General features: G+C 49.7%; 1 protein-coding gene across 1 annotated transcript; it reads right to left on the minus strand.

The window, feature by feature from the left end:
• Positions 1-79: 79 nt before the first annotated feature.
• Positions 80-15,771, minus strand: NDUFB7 (NADH:ubiquinone oxidoreductase subunit B7). The gene is made up of 3 exons (XM_032169957.2): positions 15,583-15,771; positions 748-916; positions 80-267 (listed from the first exon to the last, which is right to left on the minus strand). Exons 1-3 carry the CDS (start codon positions 15,692-15,694, stop codon positions 135-137), a joined length of 414 nt encoding a protein of 137 aa, XP_032025848.1. The 5' UTR covers positions 15,695-15,771; the 3' UTR covers positions 80-134.
• Between the last annotated feature and the right edge of the window lie 6,132 nt (positions 15,772-21,903).

A 21,903-nucleotide genomic window follows, 5' to 3' on the forward strand; every position in this document is an offset into this window, starting at 1 on the left:
TTTCTTTCCAGGGTTGGGGACCACCACACTGCCCTTCGCTCTCTCACCCTCGCGGCGGAGCAGTAAGAGGGGACTCTGGTTGAGGGGCCTGAAGGCTTTTATTTGACTGGTCCATAGGGTGGGGGGTGCACCCCCTACAGGGCCACCTTGGGGTCCACTTCCCCGGGTCCCTGGCCTTTGGCCAACTCTGCCGCCTTCTTCTCCCGCCGCTTCTTCCGCTGAAGCAGCCTCCGCTCCCGCTCAAACTCCTTCATGCGCATCACATAGCTGGGGGAAAAGCACGAGAGGGACTGTCAGGGTCCCTGGCCAGGACACGCCCCCCAAGCCCTGGGAAGCTAGTCCTGGGAAGCGGAGGGGCTGTCCCAGAGCACTGTGGGGGAGGCCTCTGAAGAAGACATGTCCCAGTGCCTGTGGCTTGGGTCTGGGGTCTGCCCACGCAGGTGGCAGGGCTTCCCACTGGAACCTGGGCTTGGCCACTCACCTAGGTGGCTTCAGCCACCTGCCCTGTCCCCATCCAACAGGCCCCTAGAGAGCCCTCTCTGGGACTAAGGTGGGGCCCGGCTAGAAACCTCAGTGCAGTTCAGGTCCCTGGCCTCTGGAGCCACATCCTGCCAGGGGCCACGGCCTGGGTGGGGTGCAGGCTGTGGGTATTGGGGGTGGGGCTCGGGCGGGCCAGGGGTGTGGAAGGCTGGGGGTATGGGGTGTTGCAGGCCAGGGGTGTGGGTGGGCCGGTGTGGGAGTGCTCACTCGCGGTGCTCGCAGTAGTCCCAGTCGTGCCGCTCTTGCTTGCAGGCCAGGATGTTGGGGAAGCTGTCGCGCTTGCACTTGAGCAGCCGGATGAGGTAGTGGGCGCAGTAGTCCCGCAGCTGGAGCCTCAGCTGCGCGTCCATCATCTCCTGCTGCGTGGCCACCATCTCTGCAGAGAGTGGGCGGGGCTCAACCAGGCTGGAGGCCCCCCAACCCAATTCCGGGGATCCCCAGGGGACCAAGGCACATGGCATCAGGAAGCCACGGCTTGGCGTGTCCCCCATTCACATCCAGGTGGCAGATAGCAGTGGATGGCAGATGCTTTGACAGATGCACTGTCCTGAAGGGGCCTCCTTTTCTAATTTGCACAAAGGCAACTCCAGACACCAAGGCCCAGACAGGAGAAGGTGGCTCCCCCTCACCCTGAGGCACCTCAACATCCCATGCTGGATCCTTGCCTCCCCTCCCACAGGGATGCCCGTCCCCAACTCTCTACAGCCCTGCTCTCCAGAGTCCGAGCTCAGAATCCACCTTCTCCCAGAGTACCCCTCAGCCCCTCCACCTGCACCTGGAGGTCCAGGCAGCACGCCCAGCCTTTCTTGTCTGCAACCCACCTGAGTCCCAGCTCTGCACTGGCCGGCGGCTGTGGGCGGCAAGCCACCCAGGCGCTGAGGCAAGAGACCGAGGACACGAGCGGTTCCAGTATAATAAAATATAAAACAGTTATACCAGATATAGATCTTAGATATGATTATATATGAATATCATTAATCATTAGTTTGTAGCAATTGCTCTTTATTCCAATATTATAATAATCCTCGCTCTATAATCACAACCTAGGAAAAACCAGGCCATACAGAGATAGGAGCTGAGGGGACATAGTGAGGTGTGACCAGAAGACAAGAGTGTCTTCTGTTATGCCCAGACAGGGCCACCAGAAGGGCTCCTTGGTCTAGCGGTGACGCCAGCATCTGGGAAGATGCCCGTTGCCAGGCAGACCGTGGTCTAGCGGTAGCAAAAGGTGTCAAGGAACAACACCCGCTACTTAGCAGACCGGGAAAGGGAGTCACCTTTTCCCCGGGGGAGTTTAGAGAAGACTCTGCTCCTCCACCTCTTGTGGAGGGCCTGACACCAGTCAGGCTTTCCCGCAGTTATCCAGAGGCCTGTCTCCCTGTGATGCTGTGCTTCAGTGGTCATGCTCTTAGTCCACCTTCATGTTCCATCCTGTACACCTGGCTCTGCTTTCTAGATAGCAGTAGTAAATTAGTGAAAGTACTAAAAGTCTCCGACATGTAGAAATAATGGCGTAAGCTGTCTTTCTCTGTCTCCTCTCTCTCTCTGCCTCGGCTGCCAGGCAGGGAAGGGTCCCCTGTCCAGTGGACATGTGACCCACGTGACCTTACCTGTCATTGGAGAAGACTCACATTCTTTACCTTGCCCCTTTTGCTTTGTATACAATAAATAACAGCGAAGCCAGACATCCGGGGCCACTACCGGTCTCCGTGCATTGGTAGTAGTGGTCCCCTGGGCCCAGCTGCCTTTTCTTTTATCTCTTTGTTTTGTGTCTTTATTTCTACACTCTCTCGTCGCCGCACACGGGGAGAGACCCACCGACCCTGTGGGGCTGGTCCCTACATCTGGTGCTCCGACGTGGGGGCTCTCCCTCGCTGTGTGAAGTTGCACTCTGAGTGTGGGATTCAGCGGAGGTTCAACAAGAGATTCCTGAGGACTGCGGTCGATAAGCTTGGTGGTAAGCTAGAGCACTCAGAGTATTCCGGGGACACCATGGGACAAGCCAGTACTAAGTACTCGGACTCGGCTAGAGTCACAGGCTCCCTTGAAGCCTGGTTCCTTTCCTACAAATCAGACTCGGCTAGAGTCACAGGCTCCCTTGAAGCCTGGTTCCTTTCCTACAAATCAGACTCGGCTAGAGTCACAGGCTCCCTTGAAGCCTGGTTCCTTTCCTACAAATCAGACTCGGCTAGAGTCACAGACCCCCTTGAGGCCCGGTTCCTTTCCTCCTAATCGGACTCGGCTAGAGTCACAGGCTCCCTTGAGGCCTGGTCTGCAGTTGCCGTGGCAGCCTGGTTTTCAGGCCCATGAAAGACCTGCTCAGCAGGTAATCTGGTCTCAATCTGGCTCTAAATTTCTCAACTCTCCTTCTATTCAAAATTCTACACCTTTTCCTGCTCCTGGTCCCGTCACAACTGCTGTTGCTAATACTACTATTGCCGCTCATAAGCAACAAATTATATACATCCCTGAAAATGACACTCCGCTTATGAGGGCTATAATTCAGGCAAGGGAATACGGGGATCCCGAAACCTGGCAATTTCCTGTAATTTTACAACCTCCAGTACCTGCCACCCCAACAGTGCAAAACCACCCACAGCCTGTTGTTAATCCTGCCCAGCAGGCGGCTGACCCCGCAGCTCAACAAGATCAAGAGGCTGATAATCAAGCCCCTCAGCCAGAAAATCAGGCTGCTCAGGGAAATAATCAGGCTCCACAATTGCCTGCTTCTGGGGCACAGCCGATACCTGGCATTCCCACTGTTCAGGCGGTAGTTCAGCCTGACCCCATATGTCCAGGCCAGGTCCAGCTACGCCTTGCTACTTGGGAAAGTTTTTCTTTTAAATTCCTTAAAGATTTTAAGGAATCAGTGAAACAATATGGCACCAACTCTCCTTTTGTCCGTTCCACATTAAAAGCCTTAGCAGAAGATAAACGTTTGGTACCCTATGATTGGGAACTTTTAGCAAAGTCAGTCTTATCTAAATCTCAGCATTTACAGTTCAGGACTTGGTGGGTTGATGCTGTCCAGGAACGCATTCGTCTTAATCAGGGCTCTAATCCTCCTGTTAACGTTACTGCTGACCAGTTACTGGGAATGGGTCAATGGGCTGCAATCCGACACCAAACTATACTAAATGATGAGGTTATTGAACAACTGTGAAAATGTTGCTTAGATGCTTGGGATGAAATTCAAGATGATGGTAAAGTATGCCCATCTTTCACAGCCGTCAGGGACAACATGAGCCCTACCCAGACTTTATTGCTCGTCTTCAAGACGCAGCAGAAAAGGCAATTCCTGATAGCCACGGCCAAAGACTTGTTGTAGAACTTATGGCTTATGAACAAGCAAATCCAGATTGTCAGGCGGCTATTCGCCCCATCAAAGGCAAAATTCCACCGGGTGGTGATGTACTCACCTCCTACATTAAAGCCTGTAAAGGGCTGGGAGGGACTCTGCATACAGCAAAGATTATGGCACAAGCTATGGCCTCTATTCGAATGCCTGGACAATTCTCTGGCCAATGCTTCATATGCAGCCAGAAGGGACATGCAAAAAGAAATTGCCCTTGGCGTGCAGGTTGCCGTCCCTTACATCACCACCAACAACAAAAAACTTTTCAGCAGCAGGACACCCCACCTTCTACTAATATGCCCATGATGCCGAAAGGGCTTTCACTGGGCATCTCAATGCCATTCCAAATTTGATATCAATGGCAACCCTTTACGACCTTCTAAACATCAGGGATATGGGATGAGGGGCCGGCCGCAGGCCCCTTTAAACAATGGGGCATTCCTCAACTCTCAGCCCCGGGCGTCCAGCCAGAGGGGAGCCTTCTCAGTTCATTCCATTCAACCTCCACCCCAATTCCCACTTCAGCAATTTGTCCCACAGGATCTAATGGCTCAGCCCCAGCAAGAATCTCAGTATAATGCTTGTCCCCCGCACCACAGGCTCGGCAGCAGTAGATCTCTGTTGTACCAGAGATATTTCTTTGTTGCCTGGAGAGCCACCTATTGCTATTCCTACAGGTGTTTTTGGTCCCTTGCCGGCTGGCAGTGTAGGTTTGCTACTAGGACGTTCAAGTTTAAATTTAAAAGGTGTTCAAGTACATACTGGTGTAATTGATTCTGACTATTCAGGTGAAATTCATATTGTCATTAGCTCTGCAGTCCCTTGGAATGCAGCAGCGGGGGACTGCATTGCTCAACTCCTGATACTTCCTTACATTCCTTTGGGATCCAGTTCTAGTACAAGAAAAGGAGGTTTTTGGTAGCACAGATTATCAAGGTAAAGCGGCCTACTGGGCCAGCAAAATTTCTGACACTCGTCCTGTGTGCTCCGTGCATATTCAGGGAAAAAAGATTGAGGGAATGACTGATACGGGTGCTGATGTTTCTATTATAGCTTTACATCAATGGCCCTGACACTGGCCAAAAGAGCATGCCTCCACAGCATTAGTGGGTGTCGGTCAGGCTTCAGAGGTATATGAAAGCTCCACAATTTTACATTGCACAGGCCCTGAAGGACAGACTGGAACTATTCGCCCCCTTATTATGCCCATTCCTGTTAATCTGTGGGGAAGAGATTTTTTATATCAATGGGGGGCTCAGATTACTTTTCCTAAAGGCAATTACAGCCAGCAGAGTAAAGATATGATGACTAAAATGGGATTTGTTCAAGGTATGGGTTTAGGAAAATCAGCACAAGGCATCACTGAGGCTATCATACCTACTCCTAAAGCAGACTCTACAGGACTTGGTTATTCTTTTTAGAAGCGGTCACTATCAAGCCTCCAGACCCCATCCCTTTGACGTGGAAAACTCAAAAACCTGTCTGGGTAGATCAGTGGCCGCTTCCAAAACATAAGCTGGAGGCACTTCATATTTTGGTTCTTTTTTTTTTTTTGAGATGGAGTCTCACTCTGTCGCCCAGGCTGGAGTGCAGTGGCGCAATCTCGGCTCACTGCAAGCTCCGCCTCCCGGGTTCACACCATTCTCCTGCCTCAGCCTCTCTGAGTAGCTGGGACTACAGGTGCCCGCCACCACGACCGGCTAATTTTTTGTATTTTTTAGTAGAGACGGGGTTTCACCGTGGTCTCGATCTCCTGATAATTATATATTATAATATATATATAATTATATATATTACTATATTATTCATTACACAGATGATATTCTTTGTGCAGCACCTTCACGTTCTGTATTGATATCTTGTTTTTCTGCATTACAACAAGCAGTCACAGCAGCTGGCTTGGTTATCGCCCCAGAAAAAATTCAGACTTCATCCCCCTATTACTATTTAGGAATGCAGCTAGAGGACAAGGTCATTAAGCCTCAAAAAGTTCAACTCAGACGAGACTCCTTTTTTTTTTTTTTTTTTTGAGACGGAGTCTTGCTCTGTCACCAAGGCTGGAGTGCAGTGGCGCAATCTCGGCTCACTGCAAGCTCCGCCTCCCGGGTTCACACCATTCTCCTGCCTCAGCCTCTCCAAGTAGCTGGGACTACAGGCGCCCGCCACCATGCCCGGCTAATTTTTTGTATTTTTAGTAGAGACGGGGTTTCACCGTGGTCTCGATCTCCTGACCTCGTGATCCGCCCGCCTCAGCCTCCCAAAGTGCTGGGATTACAAGCGTGAGCCACCGTGCCCGGCTAGAGACTCCTTAAAAACTCTAAATGATTTCCAAAAATTACTTGGAGATATTAATTGGATTCGTCCCTCCTTAGGCATTCCTACTTATGCTCTGTCTAATCTTTTTGCAACACTACGGGGCAATCCTGATTTACGCAGTAAAAGGTCTTTGACTCCTGAGGCAGATTCTGAATTACGACTTATAGAAAAATGCATTCAACAGTCTCAGGTTACCACAGTGAATCCACATTTACCTTGTGAAATACTAATTTTTCCCACTGAACATTCTCCAACAGGACTCATTATTCAGGCACATAATTTAATTGAATGGTGCTTTCTTCCACACAACTCTTTACAGACGCTAACTATATATCTAGATCAAATTTCTACCTTAATTGGTCAGGCTCATTCTTGTCTCTTTCGTCTTTCGGGAACAGAGCCCCAAAAAATCATTGTTCCCCTCACCTGATTACAAGTTCAACAGGCTTTTGCTACTTGCATCGCTTGGCAAGTGCATTTGGCAGGTTTCCCGGGTATAATTGATAATCACTATCTTAATGTAAAATTATTTCAGTTCCTTAAACTCACTGCTTGGATTTTACCTAACATTACTAGAAATACCCCATTACCTGAAGCTGTCACTGTTTTCACTGATGCTTCCTGTAATGGCCGAGCAGCATATACAGGACCAAGAGAACGTGTTCTTAGCACAGGAGCTATTTCAGCACAACGAGCTGAGCTGCTTGCTGTTATGGCTGTCCTTGAAGATTTCCCTGAACCAGTTAACATCGTCTCTGACTCAGCATATGTAGTACATGTTGCTCGCAACATTAAAACTGCCTTAATCAAATTTCTGCCTGATGATAACCTATTCTTTCTTTTTCAAAGGTTTCAGTCTGTGCTCAGAGCAAGGTCTTCTCCTTTCTACATTACTCGCATTCGGGCCCACACACCCCTCCCTGGAACCCTCTGGAGAGCAAATGCCAGAGCTGATACATTAGTTACTCCCGTATTTACAGATGCAGAAAACTTTCATGCTTTAATCCATGTCAATGCTGCGAGACTCCGAAAAAAGTTCCCCCTTACATGGAAACAAGCTAAAACCATTGTACGTCACTGTCCTAGTATGTCAAGTGTTAATTTTACAGCCACTGTCTTCAGGAGTTAACCCTAGAGGACTTTCACAGAATGCTCTCTGGCAAATGGACGTGACTCATTATCCTGCTTTTGGCAAACTTGTAATACATGTAATACATGTAACTATTGATACCTTTTCTCATTTTATTTGGGCCACTTGTCAAACAGGAGAAATTACAGCTCATGTTAAACGACATATTCTTTCCTGTTTCTCGGTTATGGGCTGTCCCGAGAAACTAAAAACTGGTAACGGCCCCAGCTACACTAGTGCTGCTTTCAAACAGTTTACTCAGACCTGGGCAATTACTCACACAACTGGCATCCCCTATAATTCTCAAGGACAGGCTTCAGTTGAACGAGCCAATAAAACACTCAAAGATCAACTTCGAAAACAAGCAACTAAATCAAAGGGAGATGCTGCTACTCCTCATGCCCAATTAAATCTGGCTCTTTTCACACTAAATTTCTTAAAAGTAACAAGAAATCAACCTTTCACAGCCGCAGAACAACATTTCACTGGAAATAAATTTGATCCACAAAAAGGAATGCGGGTATGGTGGAAGGACGTAAAAACTAACACATGGCAATCAGGCACAGTCATAACTGGGGGTAGGGGTTTTGCTTGTGTTTCCCCAGGAAAAGGACTACAGCCCGTGTGGGTTCCCTCCCGACAATTAAAATTGCACCATAACTCCAAAGATGAAACCAGAAACAAAAGGCAAAGACCCATTGGAAACAAAAGAGCAACTTTCACCGCCTGACACATACACTTCAGAACCTCCACATTGAGACAAAATCTCGCCGTGTGACCTACAACACCGCTTGTTCAACTCCACCAACATGGGGTCATATAAAGGTTTTATCTCATCAAACAGAAAATTTTTTAAAAGAAAAAGGCATTCCAAAAACGACCGGTAATATAATTCTGGCTGCCTTTATGGTAGTCAGTGCAGCGGTAAGTATACCACCGGTTGGGGCAATTCAAAATGATACTTACTGGGCATATGTTCCTTTTCCCCCTAATTGGGTATGTCTCCCGGATGGCCTCCCCAGTAGAAGTTTACACTAATAATAGTGCATTCATGCTGGTCCCTAATAATCGGTTTCCAGCTCAATCGGAAGAAGAAGGTATGCACTTAAATCTGTCCAGTGGTTATAAATATCCACCACTATGCATTGGGAAGACGCCTGGCTGTTTAGCTTATTCGTATCAGAATTGGATGTGGACTGTACCGTCCTTTACAAATGATTCTTATCAATTGCATAACGTGTTCAGTACTAACTCTTTTCAACTTTTCACTGTCAAACTTACTCCACATGAGGCATGGAGAGTTCCTCTCACTACCAAAGCTAATAAAACAAAAGGACTGCCAGACTGCCCAAAGAAACCTACAAAGGGGCCTTTTAAAGTGACTTCAATTTTATGGGATGATTGTAATGCTCCTAAGGCTGTTGTACTTCAAACTCTAGCCACGGGTATTGTTATTGATTGGGCTCCAAAAGGATATTATTGGCAAGATTGCTCCGGCAAAACTACCTCATGCTCGGAGTTTATTTATTCCTTAAATTATATAGAGCATGGATGGCAGTCATACATGCTGAGACAATGGGTGTCTCTTTACCCATTTAAATGGAAGGACGCAGGCATTGCTCCTCCTAGACCAAAAATGATTCATCCCTTTGTTACCCCGGAACATCCTGAACTATGGAAATTAGCTGCAGCCCTGACAGGAATAAGGATATGGAACGCTACCTATCACCTCCTTCGTACTAATACCAAAACACCCACATTCAACATCACCCTCATTTCTGAACGGGTGATACCCATTAGGAGCTGTGTCAAACCCCCTTACATGCTGTTGGTTGGAAATATAATTAGCATTCCCAATACACAAACTATAGAATGTGATAACTGTAAGCTGTTCACGTGCATTGATGCAACTTTTAATCCCACTACAAGTATTCTCTTAGTAAGGGCTAGGGAGGGGGTATGGATACCAGTTTCTTTACATCGTCCATGGGAGTCTTCCCTTCTATTCACATAGTCAATGAAGTTCTTAAAGGTATCCTCAAAAGAACAAAGAGATTTATTTTTACTCTTATTGCAGTCATTGCAGGACTAATTGCGGTTACTGCAACAGCAGCAACTGCTGGAGTTGCCATCCACAATTCTGTTAAACCGCTCACTATGTCGAAGCATGGCAAAAAAACTCCTCCACACTTTGGAATTCTCAGGCTCAAATTGATCAAAAATTAGCTAATCAAATTAATGATCTCCGCCAAAGTGTAACCTGGCTGGGAGATAGAGTTATGAACTTGGAACACCGTATGCAATTACAGTGTGATTGGAATACTTCTGATTATTGCATAACGCCTTATGCTTATAATCAAGATCAACATAGCTGGGAAAAGGTCTCAAGACATTTAAAAGCCTGGGATGATAACTTAACCTCGAATATTTCGCAACTTAAAGAGCAAATTTTTGAGGCTTCACAAGCCCATTTATCCACTGTTCCTGGCTCAGACATTTTTGAAGGCCTAACTAAACAATTATCTGATTTTAATCCCTTCAAATAGATCAAGCCCCTCAGAGGATCATTGTTGTCACTGGCATTATTAATATTTTTTTTTTTTTTTTTCTCCCCTTCCCCCACCCCTTGCTGGCCGGCATTATTAATATTGATATGCTTATGTTGTCTCCTTTTAGTCTGCAGATGCCTCCAAGGAGTCCGAAACCAAGTCCGAAGTCAATGACAAGCAATGATGGCGATGGTGATCCTAGTTAATAAAAGGGGGGAGATGTGGGCGGCAAGCCACCCAGGCGCCGAGACAAGAGACCGAGGACACGAGCTGCTCCAGTATAATAAAATATAAAACAGGAATAGTTATACCAGATACAGATCTTAGATATGATTATATATGAATATCATTAATCATTAGTTTATAGCAATTGCTCTTTATTCCAATATTATAATAATCCTCGCTCTATAATCATAACCTAGAAAAAACCAGGCCATACAGAGATAGGAGCTAAGGGGACATAGTGAGGTGTGACCAGAAGAGTGCCTTCTGTTATGCCCAGACAGGGCCACCAGAAGGGCTCCTTGGTCTAGCAGTGATGCCAGCGTCTGGGAAGACGCCCGTTGCCAGGCGCACCGTGGTCTAGCAGTAGCAAAAAGGTGTCAAGGAACAACACCCGCTACTTAGCAGACCGGGAAAGGGAGTCACCTTTTCCCCGGGGGAGTTTAGAGAAGACTCTGCTCCTCCACCTCTTGTGGAGGGCCTGACACCAGTCAGGCTTTCCCGCAGTTATCCAGAGGCCTAACCGTCTCCCTGTGATGCTGTGCTTCAGTGGTCACACTCTTAGTCCACCTTCATGTTCCATCCTGTACACCTGGCTCTGCCTTCTAGATAGCAGTAGTAAATTAGTGAAAGTACTAAAAGTCTCTGACATGTAGAAATAACGGCGTAAGCTGTCTTTCTCTGTCTCCTCTCTCTCTCTGCCTCGGCTGCCAGGCAGGGAAGGGCCCCCTGTCCAGTGGACACGTGACCCACATGACCTTACCTAACATTGGAGAAGACTCACATTCTTTACCCTGCCCCTTTTGCTTTGTATACAATAAATAACAGCGAAGCCAGACATTCGGGGCCACTACCGGTCTCCGCGCATTGGTGGTAGTGGTCCCCCGGGCCCAGCTGCCTTTTCTTTTATCTCTTTGTCTTGTGTCTTTATTTCTACGCTCTCTCGTCGCCGCACACGGGGAGAGACCCACTGACCCTGTGCGGCTGGTCCCTACAGGCGGCGTGGCCTCTCTCTGAGCCTCAGAACTGACCATCCGGTCATGGAAGTTACCCGAGCATCCACTGGGCTAACAGTACCTGCAAGGTACTTAAGCGTGGGCTCAGAAGACAGCTGGACTAGTATCTGGGTCCCGGTGCCCCACTCACCTAGCAAACCCGACTCCGGACAAATCAACCTTCAGGAGGAGGCCGACGGGAGCGTGAGGAATCTTGGACACTCACCCCGGAGCCTGTGCCTGGCGATCCTGCACTCGTTCCCCGCCGCCTCCCTCAGACCCAGCCTCCCTAGCCCTCCTGACGTCCACATCTTTCTCGGTCCCAGCTCCTTCCCATCTGCGCAAGTGAGACGAGACACATTCACATCTCAATGGCAGTCGTCCCCGGCTGGCTTCTCTCCCCTCTGCTTCCCAGCTGCGATTCTCTCATCCCACTGAGGCCCAGATCCTCCTCTCCTGCCCCTTGTCCCATTCCCTGGCTTCTGCCCCACCCCCTCGCTGCCCAGACACGGGCTCTCACAGGGCCACCCAACAGCCCAGGACCCCAGCCTCCCACTTCCTTCTTTCCTGTGGCTCCTCCCACATCCCGCCTCCCCAGGTTTCCTCCCATCTCTATGGCTGCCTTACCTTATGCTTTGTTCTGAGAGCCTTTTTCTTTTCTTTTGAGATGGAGTCTCACTCTGTCACCCGGGCTGGAGGGCAGTGGCAAGATCTCAGCTCACTGCAACCTCTGTCTCCCAGGTTCAAGCGATTCTTCTGCCTCAGCTTCCTGAGTAGCTGGAACCACAGGCACCTGCCACCATGCCCGGCTAATTTTTGTATTTTTAGTAGAGACCGGGTTTCGCCATGTTAGTCAGGCTGGTCTCGAACTCCTGACCTCAGGTGATCCACCCACCTTGGCCTCCCAAAGTGCTGGGATTACAGGTGTGAGCCACTGTGCCCGGCCTGAAAGCCTTTTTCTCTGCTGCCGCCCCGTATGTAGATGAGCCCGATGTGGTCCCTCCACCTCACACCTCGCTTGAGCCCCAGGCCTGGGTATCACCTGCAGCCCCTGGCCGTTCCCTATCTGCACTTGGAGCTCCAGGTGGCAATGCTAGACTCCTCCCTCTTTTGTCTCGAACTTATAATCAGCTAGCGGCAAGGACATTAGACTGCCTACTGTGTGCTTAGTGGTGGGGATACAGCAGGGAACAGAACACACAAGTGTCTCTGCCCTCGGAGGGAGACACAGAACAGACAGAAGACAGAGCACCACAGCGTGTCTGGCAGTGCTTAAGTACTAGGGAGACCAGCCTGGGGAGCACAGAAAGATCCCATGTCTAGAAAAAATAATAAAATTATCTTTGCATGGTAGTGCACACCGAGTAGCCAGAGCTACTCGGGAGGATCGCTTGAACCCAGGAGTTTGAGGCTGCAGTGGGTGATAACCACCCCACTGCACTCCAGCCCAAGCAACAGAGCGAGAGCCCGTCTCTATAAACAAATAAATAAATATGGGCTGGGCGCGGTGGCTCACGCCTGTAATCCCAGCACTTTGGGAGGCCGAGACGGGTGGATCACTTGAGGTCAGGAGTTCGAGATCAGCCTGGCCAACATGGTAAAACCCTGTCTCTACTAAAAATACAAAAATGAGCTGGGTGTGGTGGCGCGCACCTGTAATCCCAGCTACTCTGGAGGCTGAGGCGGGAGAATCGCTTGAACCAGGAAGGCAGATGTTGCAGTGAGCAAAGTGACTGGCTGAAAGGGGTGGAAAGGAGGAAAGAGAGGGCAGGGGACAGTGATCAAGGAGGGAGGGAGAGAGTGAAGGATCCGGGAGGTAAGAGAAAGGCCAGGCAGCATATAGAGTCCACCGGAGTACCAATCGGGAGACCAGTCAGCAGGGACTGCAGGAATGCGTCACCACACCCAGCTAATTAAAAAAATAAAAATAAAAAATTGTAGAGACAGGGCCTTGCTACGTTGCCCAGGCTGTTCTTGAACTTCTGGCCTCGAGCAATCCTCCTGCCTTGGCCTCCCAAACCGTTGGCATTACAGGCATGAGCCATTTTGCCTGGCTTAGAGCTGTTTTTTTCTTATCTCCCCCACCCCATCACGTTCAGTTGCACGGGGATAGACACCAAGGAAGGGAAAGAGGTGAGTTTACCCAGAGTAAGCAAGACAGAAGGGCAGCAGGTTGCTAGCGTTTGCAAAGCTGATCTTGGGCAAAGCAAGGTATGTGAGGCAGTGGGAGGGAGGTGGATGGACCAATGAACTGCAGGTTCAGCTGGGGCGGAAGGACTACCCTGGAGTGAGGACACTGGAGTGATTATACCATCTCCCAACTTTCTCTCAAATCCAGGCTGCTTAGAGGTCTCTGTCTCAAGCTTGTCGCCCACTCAGCAGACTCCACTCGCCCACTTTTGAGCAACCAAACCTGACTGTGTCCCTCCTCTGCTTAGAAGCTTTGGCTCTGCCACCTCTCTTTGGTCAACCCCTACTCATGCCCCTTCACATCTTTTTTTTTTTTTTTTTTTTCCCCCAGACAGTCTCGCTCTGTCACCCAGGCTGGCATGTGGTGGCCTGACCTTGGCTCACTGCAACCTCTGCCTCCCGGGTTCCAGCCAATTCTCCTGCCTCAGCCTCCCAGACAGCTGGGATTACAGGCACGCACCACCTCACCTGGCTAATTTTTGTATTTTTAGTAGAGACAGGGTTTCACCATGTTTCACCAGGCTGGTCTCGAACTCCTGACCTCAGGTGATCCACCGGCCTTGGCCTCCCAAAGTGCTGGGATTACCAGGCATAAACCACCGTGCCTGGCCTAATTTTTGTATTTTTTTTTTTGAGATGGAGTCTTCCTCTGTCGCCCAGGCTGGAGTGCAGTGGTGTGATCTCAGCTCACTATAACCTGCGCCTCCTGGGTTCAAGCGATTCTCCTGCCTCAGCCTCCTGAGTAGCTGGGACTACAGGTGCGCACCACCACGCCCCTGGCTAATTTTTGTATTTTTAGTAGAGGCAGAGTTTCACCATATTGGCAAGGATGGTCTCAACCCTCGACCTTGTGATCTGCCTGCCTCAGCCTCCCAAAGTGCTGGGATTATAGGCGTGAGACACCGTGCCTGGCCTTAATTTTTGTATTTTTAGTAGAGATGGTGTTTCACCATGTTGGCCAGGCTGGTCTCAAACTCCTGACCTCAGGTGATCTGCCCGCCTCAGCCTCCCAAAGTGCTGGGATTACAGGCATGAGCCACCGTGCCCGGCCACCCTTCACGTCTTTGTTTCCAGCCACTGCCTCCTGGAAGCCTGCCTTGACACCCCCCAGCTCTGCCTGATTCCACAGTCTTTCCCACCGCTCTGTGAATTCTCTGGAGACAGTGCCTGCATCCCTCCAGTTCCCTGCTGTATCCGCGGTGCCTAACGTGGGACGTGGCCCAGAGCTGGTGCTCGGTATGCCTGTGATATTACTACATTAAAAGCAAAAACAAACACACGAACCAAAAAACCGTTCTGGGCGTAGTGGCTCACATCTGCAATCCCAGCACTTTGGGAGGCTGGGCAGAAGGATCGTTTGAGCCCAAGAGTTTGAGACAAGCCTAGGCAACATAGCAAGACCCCCATCTCTACAAAAAATAAAAAATCAGCCTGGCATCCTGGGGTGCTCCTGTAGTCCCGGCTACTCGGGAGGATTGTTTGAGCCCAGGAGGTCGAGGATGCAGTGAGTTGTGATTGCGCCACTGCACTCATCCTGGGCAACAGAGCAAGATCCCGTCTCAAAGCAAAACAAAGCACTTTGCAGGACAGTATTTGCGGCGCGAATCTTCCTTATTTCCTTGTGCATACCCCACAATTGCAGCGACATCAGGAAGGGGGTACAATGAACGTGTCCCTGCCCTCCCATGACTTCCCACGTCCCCCAAGACTTGGCCCGAGGCCGGGCGTGGTGGCTCACGCCTGCGATCCCAGCACTTTGGGAGGCCAAGGCGGGCGGATCACTTGAGGTCAGGAGTTCAAGACCAGCCTGGCCAACAAGGCGAAACCCCGTCTCTACTAACAATACAAAAAATTAGCTGGGCATGGTGGTACACATCTGTAATCACAGCTACTTGCGAGTCTGAGGCAGGAGAATCGCCTGAACCCGGGAGGTGGAGGCTGCCAGTGAGTCGAGACCAAGCCACTGCACTCCAGCCTGAAAGAAAAAAGCGAGACTCCGTCTCAAAAGAAAAAAAAAAAAGACTCGACCCAGCTCTGCGCGTCGCATTCCTGCCCGAACCCCCACTTGTCGCCTCACTTTTGCTCCCTGGCTTTTGCTCAAGCCGTGCCCTTGGGCTGGAACGCCTCCACATTCAGGTGGGGTCACGCACGTCCTGTGGACTCCTAGTCTAGACCCAAACCCAGATACAACACCTGAGGTTATCTCAGCCCCGGGGTGCCACGGGTTCGGGGGTTCCGGCACCCGCGCCCCACTCCCTCTGGCTGCGCCTGCGCACTGGGCCTCACCTCGCTCCTTGCGTTCGGGGAAGCCGTAGTCGGGTGGGAAGGTTGGCATCTGCAGGGGGTCGGGCTCCACCGAGGCATCGCCCAGGTAGCGCCGGACCAGGTGCGCCCCCATGGCTGCAGTCGCTGCAGATCCCTGCAGTAGCCGAGGGTCACCTAGCTCCTACCCGGAACCACTGACCCCTCAGTCTGACACGGCTTCCGGGTCGCTTAGGCCGCTGCGGAGATCATAGAGATGAAGGACTCCAGAGGATAGCTCCGGTCCGCCTGGCGTCACCTCGCGGACAGGCGGAGGCGGGACAGGTGCTGCGTCCCTTCCCAGGATATGGTTGGACCCGAGAGCGGACTTCCCTGAGCCTGGAAATCCATCTGGGCGGGGCAGAAGGGGACGGTGTGGGACTGAGGCCTCCCTGGACCCTATCTGGGGCTCTTCTGGTAGCCCGAGGCTAAAGCGCATATTAAAATTATTTTTCATACCATTTTCCAAAAAGTTTTTTCTTTGAAAACATTCAAATTTCTCTTTAAAAAAAGGCACGATATCTATTATATCGTTAATGTATGTCATTTGGAATAAAGTCACTTTAAGAATTTTTTTTTTTTTTTTGGAGACACAGTACCTGTCGCCCAGACTGGAGTGTATTGGCGCGATCTCGGCTCACTGCAACCTCCATCTCCTGGGCTCAAATGATTCTCCTGCCTCAGCCTCCTGAGTAGCTGGGATTACAGGCGCCTGCCACCACGCCCAGCTAATTTTTGTATTTTTAGTAGAGACGGGGTTTTGCCATGTTGGCCAGGCTGGTCTCGAACTCCTGACCTCAAGTGATTCCCCCACCTCAGCCTCCCAAAATGCTGGGATTACGGGCATGAGCCACAGTGCCTGTCCAAGAAAGATTTTGATAAATTTAATTTAAATAAAAGTTATTCATAAATACAATTATTATTATATATATTTTTTGAGATAGGGTCTCATTCTGTCGCCCAGGCTGGAGCACAGTGGCACAATCATAACTCACTGCAACCTTGAACTCTTGGGCTCCAGTGATCCTCCTGCCTCAGCCTCTCAAAGTGTTGGGATTATGGGCGTAAGCCACTGTGCCTGACCAAAAACAATTATTTAAAGCTGAAATTCCAAATAAATTATATATATATATGCAATCTTTATAAAATTTTTAAATATATATTTTCCCCCAGTCTGACAAAGCATGTATTAGGCATCTACTGTATGGTATGCTGGGTCCAGTGGTCAGAAAGGCAGACACGGTTCCTGTCTTTCAAGCTTACAGTCTAATGGAACAGAAAAACAGTCTAATGGAAAAAAAAATATGGGCCAGGGTACTGGCTCACACCTGTAATCTCAGAGCTTTGGGAAGCTGAGATGGGAGGATCGCCTGAACTCAGGAGTTTGAGACCAGCTGGGCAATATAGCGAGACTCTATCTCTACAAAAAAAAAAAAAAAAACCCAGGTGTGGTGGTGCATGCTTGTAGTCCCAGCTACTCGGGAGGCTGAGGCAGGAGGATAACTTGAGTCCAGGAGTTCCAGGCTGCAGTGAGCTGTGATCACATCACTGCACTCCAGCCTAGGCAACAGAGTGAGACCCTGTCTATAAAAATTCCCAGGTGATGTGATGTTGCTGGTCTAGTGACTAGCTTTGGGAGAATTACTCAACTAGATCTTTATGTGTTGACATGGGGAAGTGGCTGCTGATATATTAAGTGAAAAAAGCAAGCTATTGAGAATAGACAACTGGCAATAGAGACTTTTCTTTTTCTTTCTTTCTTTTTTTTTGAGACAGTTTCACTCTTGTTGCCCGGGCTGGAGTGCAGTGGTGCAATCTCGGCTCACTGCAACCTCTGCCTCCTGGTTTCAAGCGACTCTCCTGCCTTAGCCTCCTGAGTAGCTGGGATTACAGGTGGGTGCCATCACGGCCAGCTAATTTTTTGTATTTTTTTTTTTTTTTTTTGAGATGGAGTCTCACTCTGTCGCCCAGGCTGGAGTGCAGCGGCGCAATCTCGGCTCACTGCAAGCTCCGCCTCCCGGGTTCACGCCATTCTCCCGCCTCAGCCTCTCCGAGTAGCTAGGACTACAGGCGCCCGCCACCACGCCCAGCTAATTTTTTTGTATTTTTAGTAGAGACGGGGTTTCACCGTGTTAGCCAGGATGGTCTCGATCTCCTGACCTTGTGATCCGCCCGCCTCGGCCTCCCAAATAATTTTTTGTATTCTTAGTAGTGACAGAGTTTCATCATGTTAGCTAGGCTGGTCTTGAACTCCTGACCTCAGGTGATCCACCCGCTTCGGCCTCCCAAAGTGCAGGGTTTACAGGCATGAACCACTGCATCCAGCTGAGACCTTCTTTCCAGGGCTACCTGTGCGACCTGTCCCTATCTCCAGGCCACCACATTAATCTGTAATTCTTGTGCCCTTCTAGACTCAAGGGGGCAGCATTCACATTGTGATCTCTATGAATGGTGCTTCTGAAGTTGTGCAGTGCACAGCCTGCATAGCTGCACCCGGTACCCCTGCCCTGTTCTGGGCGTGTCTCCTTAATCTCCCTTTCTCTGTGCTTCAGCTGCTCACCCAGAGGTCAGAGCTCAAAGGGAGTCCGGAGACTAGCTCACTTTCCCTGTGTGACCTCCAGAAGTGACTTCATTTCTCGGAGACTGAGTTTACTCATCTGTAAGATGAGGTTTGTAATACCTATCTCATAATGTTCCCAGCCAGCGAGGGCTCCCCTCCTGATGGATTCCACCCCTTTTCTGGCTTTATTTTTTTATTTTTTTCAAGACAGGGTCTTGCTCTATTACCCAGGCTGGAGTGCAGTGTCATGATCTCGGCTCACTGCAGCCTCTGCCTCCTGGGCTCAAGCGACCCTTCTGCCTCAGCCTCCCGAGTAGCTGGGATTCCAGGTGCGTGCCACTACGCCCAGCTAATATTTGTATTTTTTTTTTTTTTGAGACGGAGTCTTGCTCTGTCCCCCAGGCTGGAGTGCAGTGGCGCGATCTCGGCTCACTGCAAGCTCCGCCTCCCGGGTTCACACCATTCTCCTGCCTCAGCCTCTCCGAGTAGCTGGGACTACAGGCGCCCGCCACCACGCCCGGCTAATTTTTTTGTATTTTTAGTAGAGACGGGGTTTCATCGTGGTCTCGATCTCCTGACCTCGTGATCCGCCCGCCTCGGCCTCCCAAAGTGCTGGGATTACAAGCGTGAGCCACCGCGCCCGGCCTTAATATTTGTATTTTTGTAGAGATGGGGTTTTGCCATGTTGCCCAGGCTGATCTCAACCTCTTGGGCTCAAGCAAACCACCCGCCTTGGCCTCCCAAAGTGCTGGGATTACAGGCGTGAGCCATCATGCTGGGCCTTTATTTTCCTCCTTTGCACTTAGCACCGTTTAAACTGTGATCCATTTGCCTTATTTATTTTGTTTATTATTGGTCTCTCCTCTCAACTCAGCTCTGTGAAGCAGGGAATTTTGTCTGTCTTGTTCACTGCCGTATTACTGCACCTAGAACAGAACTGGCGTGCAGTAGATGCTTAGAAAATATTTGTTGAATAGACTGGGTGTGGTGGCTCACGACTGTAATTACACGGCTTTGGGAAGCGGAGGTAGAAGGATCACTTGAGAACGGGACTTTGAGACCAGCCTGGGCAATATAGGGAGACCCCTGTCTCTACAAAAAAATAAAAAAATTAGCCGGGCTGGTGGCATGCACCTGTAGTCTCAGCTACTTGGGAGGCTGAAGTGAGAGGATCGCCTGAGCCCAGGAGGTTGAGGCTGCAGTGAGCAATGGTCATGCCACTGCACTGCAGCCTGGGCAGCACAGCAAGACCCTGTCTCTGAAAATGAATACAAAACGATATAATAAAATAAATAATTTGTTGAATAAACACAGGAATAAATAAATAGAGGTGGAAGAATCAGATGGTTGCATCAAAAGCGCTTAGTGCCTGGCATCCAGTAGGTGCTCAATACATGCTCACTATTGTTTCTTTCATCCAGGTCACAGTCTGGCGCTAGAAAGCCAAACAAAGGAGGCTACTGTGACCAGTCATTTCACCAGAGGCTGAAGGGATTCAAGCCAGGGATGACTGGGGTTGGGCATGGAGGCATGTGGCCCATTCCATTCTAAGCTTCCAGGACTCAAATGGTTCAGCCTGGCCTAGCCTTACTGAGCATTGGGGACCTGGGGGGAATGATATTGAAAGGGCCGTTGTCTGGGGTGATAACTGAGATTCGTTGTCTTACAGTGGAGGAAATCAAGGATGTGGACACACAAGGAGTGAGGTTAAGAGTGGAAGTTTATGTTTATTTATTTATTTTTTTGAGATGGAGTCTTGCTCTGTCACCCAGGCCAGAGTGCAGTGGCACAATCTCGGTTCACTGCAACCTTCACCTCCTGGGGTCAAGTAATTCCTGTCTCAGTCTCCCAGGTAGCTGGGATTACAGGTGTGAGTCACCCTCCTGGCCTATTTACTTATTTTTTGAGATGGAGTCTTGCTCTGTTGCCCAGGCTGGAGTGTAATGGCAGGATCTCAGATCACTGCAACCTCTGCCTCCTGGGTTCAAGCGATTCTTGTGCCTCAGCCTCTGAGTAGCTGAGATTACAGGTGTGTGCCACCATACCCAGCTAATTTTTTTGTATTTTTAGTAGAGATGAGGTTTCACCACGTTGGCCAGGTTGGTCTTGAACTCCTGACCTCAAGTGACCCACCCGCCTTGGCCTTCCAAAGTGCTGGGATTACAGGCATGAGCTACCGCACCTGGCCAAGAGTGGAAGTTTAATAGGTGAAAGAATAGCTGTCTCTGATGCAGACAGAGGGGTCCCGAACAGGTTGCTGGTTTTGAGGTGAAATGCAGGGGGTTTTATAGACACTTGGTGAGCAGGTTGTGTCTGATTTACATAGGGCTTGAAAGATTGGTTGGGCCAGGTGTGCTATTTGCATAGGGTGCAAAAACTGGTTAGGACTAGGTGTGCCATTTGCATAGGGCACGAATTTCTGGAAGTCCCCCCACCCTAATCTTTCATTATGTAGGTAGGTTCTCTGCCTGGCCTGCACCATCTTGCCCGGTTTTTTTTTTTTTAACTGTACACATGATAATAAAAGGGAAGATGGAGCCTTCATGTTGAACATGGCTGGCCCTCAGGTAGCTCTTTTCTATTGGCACAGCTCCTGGCATTTTCTTTTTTTTTTTTTTTTGAGACAGAGTCTCGCTCTGTCGCCCAGGCTGGAGTGCAGTGGCGCAATCTCGGCTCACTGCAAGCTCCGCCTCCCGGGTTCACGCCATTCTCCTGCCTCAGCCTCCGAGTAGCTGGGACTACAGGTGCCCACCACCGCGCCCGGCTAATTTTTTGTATTTTTTAGTAGAGACGGGGTTTCACCGTGGTCTCGATCTCCTGACCTCGTGATCCGCCCGCCTCGGCCTCCCAAAGTGCTGGGATTACAAGCGTGAGCCACCGCGCCCGGCCCGCTCCTGGCATTTTCTCATGCAAGCTTCCAGCTTGCTTATCTATGTTTGCAGCTCAATTTCTCAGGATGCTTGTTAAAAAAAATAATTTCTTGGGCTTTTTTTTGTTTGTTTGTTTGTTTTCTTTGAGCTGGAGTTTTGCTCTTGTTGCCCAGGCTGGAGTGCAATGGCGCGATCTTGGCTCGCTGCAGCCTCTGCCTCCCGGGTTCAAGTGATTTTCCTGCCTCAGCCTCCCGAGTACCTGGGATTATAGGCACCTGCTACCACGCCTGGCTAATTTTTTGTATTTTTTTTTTTTTTTTTTTTTAGTAGAGACGGGGTTTCGCTATGTTGGTCAAGCTGGTCTCAAACTTCTGACCTCAGATGATCCGCCTGCCTCTGCCTCCCAAAGTGCTGGGATTACAGGCGTGAACTACTGCGCCCAGCCTGGGCTGCTTTTTGTTAAAAAGGAAACTCTGCCAAGGACTTTCTTACCCTCACTGTCTGCCTAAATAATTTCTTTCTATCTCCTGTATCAATATTTGGGTGAGGGTGATTTTAGGCAGCATGTGGGGGCCTCCATCACCAGTGATCCGTATCCTTCCTGTTTCTTTCTTTATCGACCACCCACCAAGGAGACCTTCCTTTGTCCCTTGCCCACCACTCCCAGGGGACCTGTTTTTTTTTTTTTAATTTGAGACAGAGTCTTGCTCTGTCATCCAGGCTGGAGTGCAGTGGTGAGATCTTGGCTCACTGCAATCTCGGCCTCCTGGGTTCAAGCAATTCTCCTGCCTCAGCCCCCTGAGTAGCTGGGATTACAGGCGCCCGCCACCACTCCTGGCTAATTTTTGTATTTTTAGTAGAGACGAGATTTCACTG

This window comes from Hylobates moloch, unplaced genomic scaffold (genome assembly GCF_009828535.3).
Source record: "Hylobates moloch isolate HMO894 unplaced genomic scaffold, HMol_V3 SCAFFOLD_12, whole genome shotgun sequence".
Taxonomy (NCBI): Eukaryota; Metazoa; Chordata; class Mammalia; order Primates; family Hylobatidae; genus Hylobates; species Hylobates moloch.